Genomic DNA, 13,437 nt, shown 5'->3' with positions numbered 1-13,437 from the left:
TTCAGAGGTGCACCCAGCTCTGTGAGTTTATCAACTCCTTCAGAAACTATACTTGGATGACGGAGGCTTTCACCGGTGCTTCCGACTAAGCTGAGCCCAGTTTGATGAGCGGTTGTCGCTGTCGACAAGAGGATTTTCGTCTCTACAAGCGGATGCTCTTAATTGGTTAACGCGTCGCGAATGTCCGATGAAGTTTAGATTTTTCAACTCGAGCGTATCATGTAAAATCCTCAACTCACGCCACTTTGTTTGCACGAATCGTGTCATTCGTGCCGCCTCATTCGCACATATTGCGCCACAGGATGTCAGTTCGTGTCTTTACATTGACGTAACTTGTAAATCACTCGCGTTTAACACTTCATCCGCGTCTGGTGTGAACACAGCATCTTAATTCAGCCTCCACATCAAAGTTCCTGAAAGCATGGTGCTCCAAGATCGGCCAGCCCAGTCACCAGATATGAACCTCATTGAGCATGTCTGGGGTAAGATGATGGAGGAGGCATTGAAGATGAATCCAAAGAATCTTGATGAACTCTGGGAGTCCTGCATAAACGCTTTCTTTGCCATTCCAGATGACTTTATTAATCAGTGATTTGAGTCATTGCAGAGATGTATGGATGCAGTCCTCCAAGCTCATGATGGAGTCAGACACAATATTCATTCTGTTTCCACTGCAGCATGACTTTATATTCTATACTGGACATTATTTCTGTTAAGTGATGAGACTTTTGTCTAAGCAAAGTCAGACCTTACTGTCCTAATTAACGCAATTAAAATCAAGGCATGATCATATTTTATTTTGGTCAAATAAGCATAATCTAGAGTCCTTTGCTTTTTTATATCAACCACTTCTGATACCAAATGATCAACTAGAGTTCAAGTTATTATTTGCGGTTCCTAAAACCTGGATAGGCGACAAAACTTCTGTCAGGTAGTGTATATTTGTGTATTAGATTAGTCAGAGCCAAAGCCCAAACTGAAACTTCTCTAACAAAAAAAACCCCAAAACTTAAGATCAGAGTTCAAAAATTAATATGTTGGGGTAAAGTCTTGAATAAACTTTAACTACACAGTAAATATATATCAAGTTTATTTTAAAGTGTGTATTTTTTTCAACAACTCATTTGTATTTAAATGATGTTAGGTGACCAAACTCTTATTTTAAATGAATATAAATGTTTAATAAAACTGTTTTCCTTAAAAGCACAAAAATATATTGGCTATATTCACTGTGAGATAGATAAAAACACTATTTCTTTATGTTGAGCACTTCATATTCAATGGTAATGGTTTTAAGTCAAGCTACAAATGCAAAAATGGGTGTTAAAATAAAAACAGTACAGAGCATCCTACCTCTCTCTGCACTCCAATCACATAGAAGGTTTTTCCTTCAAACTTGAATTTGCTGACATCTGCCCTGCAAGAGTGAGACATCGCGAGTCAAACGTTAGCATTAAAGCTTTCCATGTGAAACTGTCTTCATGAGCAGTGATATGAGAGAGCAAAAACTCTTCAGACGTCTGGCCTTGTGTTCATTCATCTGCTTGTTGACTGTGGGCCGCTGTTAACAACTGTACAAAAGCTCGTGTCACAGATCAGACGCTCGGAGATCTGCTGATGAAAACTGCATCTGATCGACTGGCCTTACATAACAGCTGTGATTCACAGCTTTAAACTGTCGGCCAAGAAACAGGTTTGTTTACAAGCTCGCAGACTGATTTACGGCTAAAACAGATTCTAGTCGCACTTGCAAGGCTCGTGCCATCCAGTCTTGTCTTTAGAGTTATGCCTGATTTGTTTATAGTAAGGCTGCGCAAAATACAATATTGTGAAAAAGTATTTGCCCCCTTACTGATTCTTTTTTCAGCATGTTCGCCACACTTTAATGTTTCAGATCATCAAACAAAATAACACAAGTAAACACTTCATGCAGTTCTGAAATGAAGGTTTCTATTAATAAGAGGAAACTACATAGCCCTGTGTAAAAAAGTGTTTGCTCTGCCTGTTAAAACATAACTTAACTCTGGCTTATCACACCTAAGATCAATTTCTATAGCCACACCCATCCTTAATTTCTGCCACACCTGTTTGCAATCAAAAAATATAACTTAAATAGGACCTGCCTGATGAAGTGAAGTAGACCAAAGCATCCTCAAAAGCTATAGATCATGCCGAGATCCAAAGAAATTTAAAAACAAATGAAAAAGGAAATAATTAAGATCTACCAGTCTGGAAAAGTTCATAAAGGCTTTTCTAAATCTTTGGGACAGCAGTGAACCACAGTGAGAGCCATTATTTACAAACGGCAAAAACATGGAACAGTGGAGAACATTCCCAGGAGTGGCCGGCCAATCAAAATTAGCTCAAGAGCACAGCGACAACTCATCCAAGAGAATTCAAAAGACCCACAACCAGTGTTGGGGAAAGTTTTGAAAGTAGTGCATTACAATATTAAGTTACTCCCCCAAAAAGTGCGTTACTTAGTTGCTTGTTATGGAAAGTAATGTGTTATGTTACTTTTGAGTTATTTTTACGTTACTTGCGTTTTCCGTTACCTGGTTGAGGTTTTCCGCATTTAACATCCCCCTATATAACCTACCCCTTTATTTCCCTTAAAAAATGTAGAATAATGTATTTTGAGAAGCCCAGAGCTACACACAGTGGCGGATTTAGGCATGGGTAATATGGGCGATCACCCAGGGTGGCATCTTGCTGCCAGCATGGAGACCTACCCAACCACACCACCCGTTCTTCACTTTTGTCCACCACTACCTCCCTCCCATTCACTTGCGTGAGGGCAGCATGAACACCGTGAGGGCGGCTTGATCGTCGTTTGCCTTAAGGGCCAGTTAAGCTTGCGACAGTCCTGGCTATACATGCTGTATATACAGATTAATGAAAGCATGTAAAGTAATGTGTTAGCTACTTTTGTACATTTTGTGTTATTAGTTAAGTAAATTCAATGTCCATTGAGATAAAAATTGCAATAAAGCCTAAGAGTAGGCTACAAACATGAAATAATTTATATTAAAGCAAAAACATCTTTCTAAAAGTAACTCAAATAATATTACTTATTTTTAAATTTCATTAGTAATGCGTTACTTTTCTTGTTACTCATAATATTATTACGTAACGTGCGTTACTTATAATGCGTTAACCCCAACACTGCCCACAACAACTTCCAAAGAACTGCAGGCCTCACTTCCCTAATTAATTAATTAGTTAATTAGTTCATTTGAGTGTTCATGACTCCACCATAAGAAAGAGATTGGGCAAAAATGGTTTGCATGACGGAGTTCCAAGACAAAAACCAGTGATGAGCAAAAAGAACATAAAGGCTCGTCGCAGGTCTGCCAGAAAACATCTTGACAATCCCTAAGAATGTTGAGGAAATACTCTGTGGACTGACAAGACAAACATTTGGAAGGTGTGTGTCCAAATATGTGTAGCGTAAAAAAAGAAACACCGCATTTCAGAAAAGAACCTCATACCAACAGTAAAATGTAGTGGTAGTGTGATTGTCTGGGAATGTTTTGCTGCTTAAGGACCTGAAAGACTTGCTGTGACAAATGTTACCATCAATTCTGCTGTTTACCAAAATATCCTGAAGGAGAACAACCGGCTATCTGCTAGTGACCTCGAGCTTAGGTGAACTTGGGTTTTTAGATCATTAGACAATGATCTAAAGCACACCAGCAAGTCCACTTCTGAATGGCTAAAAAAAACACAAAATAAAGACTTTGGAGTGGCCTAGTCAAAGTCCTGATCTGAATCCAATTGAGATGCTGTGGCATGACCTTAAAAAGGTGGTTCATGCTTGGAAACCTTCATTTTAAAACCGCATGATGTGTTTACATGTCTTGTCTTTGACTAATATCTAAATTTGTTTGATGATCTGAAACACAAAATTGTGACAAACGTGCAAAAAAATTTGAAATAACTAAGGGGCAAACACTTTTTCACACCACTGTATATCAAAATATATGCATATACTTGCCTGCACAGCTTCTTTGAAATTATATGACACTCCTACACAGTAAACTACACAGAGTAGGATGGGAAATGAGGACGAATAAAGTTCACGGTTTTCAAATAAGTTACCATTTTAAAAGGTGGATCCTCTTATTTCCCTGGAAAACCACAAACCCTCTTGCGGTGAATCCTAAGAAGGCTGTGGATCCTGTGAAATCCTGAAAAGAATTAATCAAACATCAGTTTTATGTTATTTTAACCTCTGAGAAAAGTTTCTGTATTCCACTTTACTGATTTTTTTTCTTGGCTTACTGTTTTGATCATATTGCAACTCAGTGTCGCATAATTAAATGCATTCAGAAGTCAGTACCTTGCAGGGGTGTGGATCCACTCCATAAGTGTCCAGCGTGTGAGCCCTCTGGAGGAGGTTTAACTCTGCGAGTGCGGGACACTGACCTCTACAAACAAAACAATGTGATCTGTTACAATCTAAGACCTCCGACTACAAACAGTAAAGTGATTAATATTCTATACTAATTCAGAAAATACATGTAAACTAAAATTTAGAAAGCATCAGTTTCCAACTGGTATTTGTTTGGCGTAAGTTTACATGATCAAACATGTCTTTTGTTTTCATACATTCATTCATTTTCTTTTCAGCTTAGTCCCTTTATTAATCTAGGGTCGCCACAGCGGAATGAACCGCCAACTTATCCAGCATATGTTTTTACGCAGCGGATGCCCTTCCAGCTGCAACCCATCACTGGGAAACATCCATACATACTCATTCACCCATACACTACGGTCAATTTTAGCATACCCAATGCACCTATACCACATGTCTTCGGACTTATGGGGGAAACCAGAGCACCCGGAGGAAACCCACGTGAACATGGGGAGAACATGTAAACTCCACACAGAAACGCCACCTGACCTAGCCGAGGCTTGAATCAGCGACCTTCTTGCCATGAGGCGAACGTGCTACTCACTGCGCCACCGTGTCACCCTCAAGGCTTAATATTAAATTTAAAGACTTTAAAAGAAAACAGACAATGAGCAAATGAGTTAAATAAACATTGAAACATGTTTCACTGACTATACTGTATATACACAAATAAAAATAGTTCACATTTAATACATTACATTTTTTAAATAACTGTTTGTTTTTCAACAATGTAGAATTTATCATTTCATCTTATCGTTAAAAAATGCTTCTAAATCATCACATTTACATGCATCTCAATTCTGTGTGGTGCGGCATTATTTAGCCGACTCTGATTTTGTCTTTCTTGCCTTTCCCGCTGTCAATAGAGCAGTCCGGTGAAATGACAAAGAAAGCTGATCCTGATTGGTCCTTGTGCCTGCATTAAAACTGCTGATTGGCTCACAGAAAGAACCTTATAGAGCCAAGCTAGAGTTTTAGTTTCCTTTATTTTTGTCGTTCAAAACATCACAATAAAATTGTAATGCAGAAGGAAATTACGTTGCAACAGACCCAACAAGAACATAAAAACATCACTATACAAACACTATAAAATCCTCACATGATAAACAAGCTTTTATAATTTCATAAAAATTTAGTTATATAAGATATAACCTGATTAAAAAATAAATAAATAAATAAATAAATTCTCAGTAGAGAGTAGCTTAATACTAAAATACCCATTTCACCATTTGTTATAATAGTTGTAATATTGATAATTTATGCTAGTTTACCTAGTTATTGATTTATTATTTTACACTAGCTATCAATAGTGTTTAAGAAATGGTATTATTCAAAAGTCTTATAATGACAGGATAAAAACTATCACGAAACCGCACTGATTTGCTCCTCAGGCTTCTGTAACGCCTGCCTGATGGCATAAGCGTGAGCAGGCTATAGCCAGGGAGAGTTGGATCCCTTAAAATGCTATTTGCCCAAGACAGACAACGTCGTTGATAAAATTCCTCGATAGATGTCAACTTGACTCCAACAGACCTTTCAGCTGACTTTATGATCCTCTTAATGCTGTTCTTGTCAGATACACTGCTATTCTCAAACCAAAGGGAGATGCCATTAGTAAGAACACTCTCAACAGCACCTCTGTAAAAAGCTGTGAGAATTGATGGGCTGAGGTGTGCTCTTTTTAACCTTCTCAGAAAGTGCAGTCGTTGGTGCGCTTTCTTTGCAAGACAAGTGGTATGGAGAGACCAAGTCAAGTTCTCAGTAACGTGGACCCCCAGGAATTTTACCTGCTGTACAGTCTCCACCGCAATATTGTTGATATATACAGGGGAGTAAATGGGGCGTTTCTTCCTGAAGTCGATCACCAACTCCTTGGTTTTTTAACATTCAGAACTGAATGAAAGAGTTCGACTTTGTAGATACAACCTTTTTTGTTTTTAAAATAGTCTTAAAATGTAAACAACTTATATATATATAAAAAAAAAGAATATGTCAATAACTCAATTTTGACAAAAATGTCAGAGAGAACCTCATAATTCTAAGTTGACGATGTGTATGATTAGGCATGTGCCGGTATCACATTTTCATGCTGCGATTAATTGATTGAGCTTTTATCACGGTATACGGTATTATCACGATATTGTTATTTTACTAGAGAAACAGGTAAAAAAAACACAAAAAACTTCAGTTTCGTCAACTTAGTAACTTTAATAACTTTTTAATTAACTAAAAGTACTTCAAACATTTAAATACAAATAAATATAAATAAAACAATACACAATATAAAAGTAAACTTGAGCAATTATATCAAAGTGAATGTGCAAAGGGAAACCGTCTTCGATCAGCAATCCCTCTGGATTTTTTTGGAACCCAAAATATTTCCAAACCTCTGACTTTTTTTTTGAAGGGGGATAAATTGTCGGCAGCGTTCCTCCTTCCGCCATGCTTCTTCTTCGTGTGAGGATTATAGTGCGGTGGCAGCGGCGGCGCGCGCACAGTGCTTCTACATGTGGGGATTGTTTACATCAGAGTGCGCATCAGTTCTGCGCAGCATATACGCAGTGTTTCTTCAAGCGGTTGATGGAAAATAAGCTAAGGCGCGTTCTAAGAATATAAATTCGGATCTATTATTTTTCACGGTATTTTGAAGTGCCCGCGATAACAATATTGTGCATATTCATTACCGTGATTTATCGCATTACTGAATACCGGCACAAGCCTATGTATGATAGGGCCCAAAGTCATGCTTACATAGCCAGAACATACAAATAAATGAAAGGCCCCTCATTGGTTGAGCTTAAAAGTGTGTTTTATCACTGACCTCAGCTCATTCTGGTGGATCTCCATGATCTTGCGCTCCAGTTTGAGCGATTGTTTAGGGAAGAGCTTGAAGTCGCTGATGTAGTCTGCAGGATGCTCTTCGGGGTCATAATCTCCCAGCTCAGCTAAAACACAGATTCGCATCTTAAACGACCATTAATATTCCTGCATATCTAGAACAAGACACTCTCATCCGTTTCTAATCCAAATGAGCTTCGTATTCGTCACAATCGCTCTCATTCACTCAGAGAGCAGGGAAATGTGGAAAGAGGTTTGTGAAATATGACTGTTCATTAGTTTAAAAGCTTCCAGACGAAAGTGTCTCAGGAACACGGCGTTATGTGATGAAACGTGTGATTGGTTGTAAAGGGTGTCTGTCGAGGAGGTTTCATTCGTACCCTGGACGATGCAGGCTCCGAGATATGCAGCATCAGCGAACGGACACAACAGCCTGCCGTGATACACGTCTCTCTTCAACTGAAGATACAGAAGATACCTGAGAAAAAAAGAGAGAGAGAGAGAGCAGACTATTTAATGCAATGTAAAATAATCCACATGATTGCTTAATTACATGCTATTCTTAATTAGATTAAAATGCAGTGTAGTTTAAAGTTGTCTATGCTTTTGAGGTCAAACACATACACTTTTGTTTTATTTTTATTTGTTTAAATGTAACTTGATTGCATTTTATTCAGTTCAATTGGTTAAGGAGACTGTAAACATCATAAGAACGTAGTAAGTTGGATGGCAGTACAACAGTGTAAAAGGATATCTGACTTCATGCAAATGTACATTTTTAAGAGAGAGAGAGAGAGAGAGAGAGAGAGAGAGAGAGAGAGAGAGAGAGAGAGAGAATCCATTTAGTACTAATACTTTTTATGTAAACAATGTAAAATAATCCACATGATTGCGTAATTACAGGCTATTTTTAATTAGATTAAAATGCATTTTAGTTTTAGTTGTCTATAACTTGTCAAATGACCATGAATTATTTGACAATGACCATGAAATGAATAATTAACGGCTTTCCGTGCATTAAAGGATTTAAATACACAGAGGCAAAGAACTGTGCAACGCACGGCAAACCGTTAATTATTCCGCTTATTCATTTCATGGTCATTTGTCAAAGTTATAGTCAACTTCAAAGTAGTTGGTCTTGACATTCTTCAAAATGCCCTTAAAGTGAGTTCTTTAAAGAGTGTAGGGTACTAATATCTCACATTTGCATTTGGATATCCCTGATTGAATTGAACAAATTAGATAAGCGCACATTTTTGTCATATTCCTAAACATTATGTTTAGGAGGGGAAAAGTACATGTTTTCTTTACATTCATTCATGGAATATTTTCTAGTGCTTTTTTTTAAACACTGTAAGCATCCAAATAAGTTCTGAGTAACATTAAATAACTGATCATGATCCACTAGAATAATAAACACTGAAAAAATGTTCACAGTAAGAATAGTTAGGCTCATTTAGATTTCTGCAGTTTGTACAAAAGGATTGTAATGCATTAGCTAAATGTGCATCTGCTTTTATGACGTTTACGTCTTCTCCATTTATCCATTCAAGTTTACATTGTTGCTGCAGAAAATAATATAATCTGAGAAATGTTTCCATTATTTTAGATATTAATTAACAATCATTTAGATATCATATGGATAAAATGCAAATTGGGACACAGCATATGTCTCACTTTAACAAGGACCAAATAAGGCACAGGTGAACATAATCAGCAGTGAGAAAATATCTGAAAATCCCTTATAAGTGAGCATCCCTGTGCCCTTCTACCTTGAAAGAGCCGTTAAAGTAAGTTCTTTGAACAGTGTAGGGTATTCCTATCTCAAGTTTGCATTTAGATCTCCCTCATTGAAGGAAACTAATTTAGTTAAGCGGACATTTTTTTCATATTACTTAACATTACATTTAGAAGGGAAAAAAGTACACTTTATCTGGTGCTCTTTTAACACTTTAAGTATCCAAATAAGTACTGAGTAATATTCATTAACATCACACAACTGATTTTGTTTCACAGTAAGAATACTTTTTTTGTATTTTGGATTTCTGATTTTTTGATTTCTGAAGTTTTTACAAAGGGACTGTAATGCATTAACTAAACGTTCACATTGTTGCTGCAGATAAAATATAATGTGAAAAAAGTAAAATAAATGTTCCATTAGTTTAGAACAAAATCAGAACATTTAGGTTAATTAACACCTATAAGTGAGCATCCCTGTGCCCTACTACCTTCAAAGTGCCCTAAAAAAAATTATAATTTACTAATGCTCAGCTTCTTAGACTTTACACGCCTGAAACTTGTCTATAGCACTTGTTCACTGCTGCTCTTATAGTTGTGTAAATTGCTTCCTTGTCCTCATTTGTAAGTCGCTTTGGATAAAAGCGTCTGCTAAATGACTAAATGTAAATGTAAAAGTAAGTTCTTTAAAGGGTGTAGGGTATATATATATATATACATACATACACACACACACACACACACACACATATATATATATACATGTGTGTGTGTGTGTGTGTGTGTGTGTGTGTGTGTGTGTGTGTGTGTGTGTGTGTATAGGTTTTCTAGTGATTTTTTAACACCATAAGTATCCAAATAAGTTCTGACAAATATTAAATAACTCATCATGTTCCACTAGAATAATAAACACTGAGAAACTGTTCACAGCAAGAATACTTAGTTTTGATTTCTGCAGTTTGTACAAAAAGACTGTAATACATTAGCTAAACCTGCGTCTGCTTTTATGAAGTTACATTTTCTTCATTTCTCCCTTCAAGTTTACACTATTGGTTTAGATGTAATATAATATGGAAAATGTGAAATAAATGTCCCATTAGTTTAGAAATAATTAACAATCCTTCAGATATCATATGGATAATATGCGAATTGGGACACAGCATATGTCTCACTTTAACAAGGACCCTGAAAACCCTATATAAGTGAGCATCCTTGTGCCATACTACCTTGAAAGAGCCCTTAAAGTGAGTTCTTTAAAGGGTGTAGGGTATTATTATCTCATATTTGCATTTGGATCTCCCTGACTGAAGGGAATAATTTAGTTAAGCACACATTTTTTATATTCCTAAACATTATGTTTAAGAGGGAAAAAAGGTACATGTTTTCTAGTGCTTTTTTAACACTGTAGGTATCCAAATAAGTACTGACTAACATTAAATAACTGATCATGTTCCACTAGATTAATAAACACTGAAATCTGTTCACAGCATTTCTGCAGTTTGTACAGTGGGACTGTGATGCATTAGCTAAACGCGTGTGTCTGCTATTAAGTAGTTTCCGTTTTCTCCATTCTTCCTCTTCCTAACCCACTGCACTCAACTGCATTCTTTCTATTAAATATTAAAGAGAAAAAGAGAGAGAGCGGTAGGGAACAAATATAGATGTTTTCTATGTCAAACCAAGCTTTTAACAGAGAAAGCTTGGGTCCAGGAACATTAATGCACCTCCATCTCAAACTCCTTCTTTCCTCTTTCACAGGATGTAACCATTTAAACTCGGGCAACCTGCGCTCTTCAATACCCTCACACACACACACACACACACACACGCACACGCACACGCACACACACACACACACACACACACACACACACACACACACACACACACACACACACACACACACACACACACTCAGGCTTCGTCTGGCCACAGGAACATTCTGGTCTTCCAGGGCAGAGAAAGTGTGGAAGATCCAGAAAGACAAATACATTTATCTTCACAGTTCAGATGGTCCATGCACTGAGCCCCATGTTGTGAGAGCAGCAGTAATGAGTTAGTCACACTGACAGTCTGTGTGTGTGTGTTTGTGTGTGTATGCTGATGACCGAGTGTGTGTGCGTGTGTTTGAGAGGAATCCGCGAGATGAAATCAAAGCCTGCTTTTGGAACGTTGCTCTGTGATAATCTTAGAGAAAACACATGACACACACTGACACTGACAGTCTTTTCTGATTATTTTTGCTTGCATTTGATGGGGAAAAAAAATCCTATTAACATAAAATTGAGGGGTAAACATGTTTCATATTAATTTATGGAAAAGCAAGGATGTCCAAACTGATGAAACGAAAAGTGTTTTTCAAATTCTAGTTAAAACACAGACGTTCTTGCCTAATTAAAAAAGTTCTTGGTAATCATTATTACACAAGTATACGAAAAAATGAACTCAAATGTATTTTGGCTTATTTGGAGGTCTTTTTCATGCAACCCATGCTCATTCTGAAAATGTACTGCTAAATGCATTTCTGGAGAGTGCCAAAAACATCCCAGGAAGTACTTTTTTTCAGTTTTTACGAATCCACCAGAGGCCATTGTGTACCCTTTTTGAGATCTCAAATTTCTCTTGCGAGTGCCATTAGTACCTGCTCTTTTCGCGTAAATCCACTAGAGGCCGCTGTTGACTGACTGATTGACTGAATGACTGACCTATCAACTGACCCACCCTCCCCCTTTCCTAAACCCAACCAAAAGTGTTTTCAAAAGCACCAATTGACCCAGACCCAAACTGGTAGCAGCGGAATAGCTGTCTATATGAAGGTAAGAGTTCAGCTGGCAGCACGAAAAGGAACAGCGTCATACAGCCCAGCAGTGTTCGTTTTAAAGATGAAATGCAGCCATACGTACTTCTGGCTAAATAATTCCCGATCTCCAGAAACATATGTAGGGTGACGTTTTCAGAAAGAGCCTATGTTGTTTTGATGTATAAATACATATTTGGCACAGAATTAATTTGGACTCGACTTGAGTCGAGTAGTAAGTAAAGCACCACAAGGAAACGCTTATTTTATATGTAAATAAATAAAAAAAATTATAAATAACCATGCCAAACCTTTAACATGTCAATCTTTATGAACTTTCACCCCCTCTAGGAGACAAGAATGTTATCAATTACCATCTAAACTTTTCAGGAAACTCAGTTCCGTTTAGCTGCATCCATATAATTAATTCATACATCAATTCAACACTCAGTTTAAAACCCCCCACTGCCATCCTCATATTTTCACACAAAACAAAACCTACGCTGGACAGTGTTTGTTTACTATACTTCAAGAGTTCACACTTAGCTGATGATTCATCAATATCTTGTTTGGCATGCTGTCCCGGGAGAGAGCCCCGAGCTCAAGGGATCCTCGAGCCCGGGGCTTCCTCCCGTTTGCAGAGCGAGAGGGGAGCCTGAGCTCGGTGGATCTCAGAACTCCCCGTCTGCAGTAGCTAAGGGAACCCGTGAGGAAAAAGCAAGGGGGCTAGACAAATGTTTCATTGTTATGCATGATGTATATTTTTTGGATGGTGGGAGGAAACCGGAGAACCCGGGGAAAACCCACGCGGACACGGGGAGAACATACAAACTCCTCACAGAAACACCTACTGACCTGGCAGGACCAGGGTTGGCAGTGTTCTTGCTGTGGGGCTAACAGTGCTAACCACTGGGCCTCCGTGCCGCCCGATCTAAGGTGAAGGAGGAGAATGGGGAGGAAGGGGGGTTTCTTCCAAACGAAGATAAGGTGGACTGAAAACTGTGGTTATTTATAGTAGCTTATGGCTCATATGATTGGATGATACTGATTAGCTTAATACGAGACCGGCTGTGATAAATCATAAGCACGTGATCCTCCCGAAATTAGTTTATTAATAAACTTCACTTTTTGTTTATTATCAATTTAATCATCTTTAAATGGAAATATTAACCACTGTGGTTTATCATTAAACTGATTTCTGTGTCACTGCTCTCAAACTAGACTCCTAGACTTCTTTGGTGACACCTTGTGGTGCTCAGGACCCCATTTTGTGAACCACTGCTCTACAGGCTTACCTAAAAACAATGAAAACAGTCATTATATTTTCCTTTGTAATATTTTTTTCACTAAAAAGAGATTATATTTCACTTTAAAAAGAACCAAACAAGGCACAGGTGAACATAATCAGAATTGAGGGAATCCAAAGCTTAACTCCAAATAGAAGTGAGCATCCCTGTGCCATAGCACCCTCCAAAGGGCCCTTAAAATTAGTTTTTTAAAGGGTGTAGGGTTTTACCATCTCACATTTGCATTTGGATCTCAAGGGACAAATTTATAACATGCTACCTTGACAACACCCCATGTATGTAGTATTGTTATTATTATTATTTAAATTGTCTAATCATGTCTTATTATTTGTTTGTGTGCA

At 37.7% G+C, this 13,437-nt stretch overlaps 1 protein-coding gene across 1 annotated transcript in view; it reads right to left on the bottom strand.

The window, feature by feature from the left end:
• The window catches only part of frmd3 (FERM domain containing 3), a 91,160-nt gene that overhangs the window by 35,740 nt on the left and 41,983 nt on the right, over positions 1-13,437 (bottom strand). The window contains exons 5-9 of the mRNA XM_056463057.1: positions 7,636-7,733; positions 7,239-7,362; positions 4,343-4,430; positions 4,102-4,190; positions 1,354-1,417 (exon numbers count right to left, since the gene is read on the bottom strand). Coding sequence (XP_056319032.1) covers positions 1,354-1,417; positions 4,102-4,190; positions 4,343-4,430; positions 7,239-7,362; positions 7,636-7,733 — 463 coding nt within the window. The remainder of the gene's footprint in view (positions 1-1,353; positions 1,418-4,101; positions 4,191-4,342; positions 4,431-7,238; positions 7,363-7,635; positions 7,734-13,437) is intronic.

Source organism: Danio aesculapii, chromosome 8 (genome assembly GCF_903798145.1).
Source record: "Danio aesculapii chromosome 8, fDanAes4.1, whole genome shotgun sequence".
NCBI classification, from domain to species: Eukaryota; Metazoa; Chordata; class Actinopteri; order Cypriniformes; family Danionidae; genus Danio; species Danio aesculapii.
The sequence above is the reverse complement of the archived record's forward strand: the minus strand, read 5'-3'. Positions and strand labels throughout refer to the sequence as shown.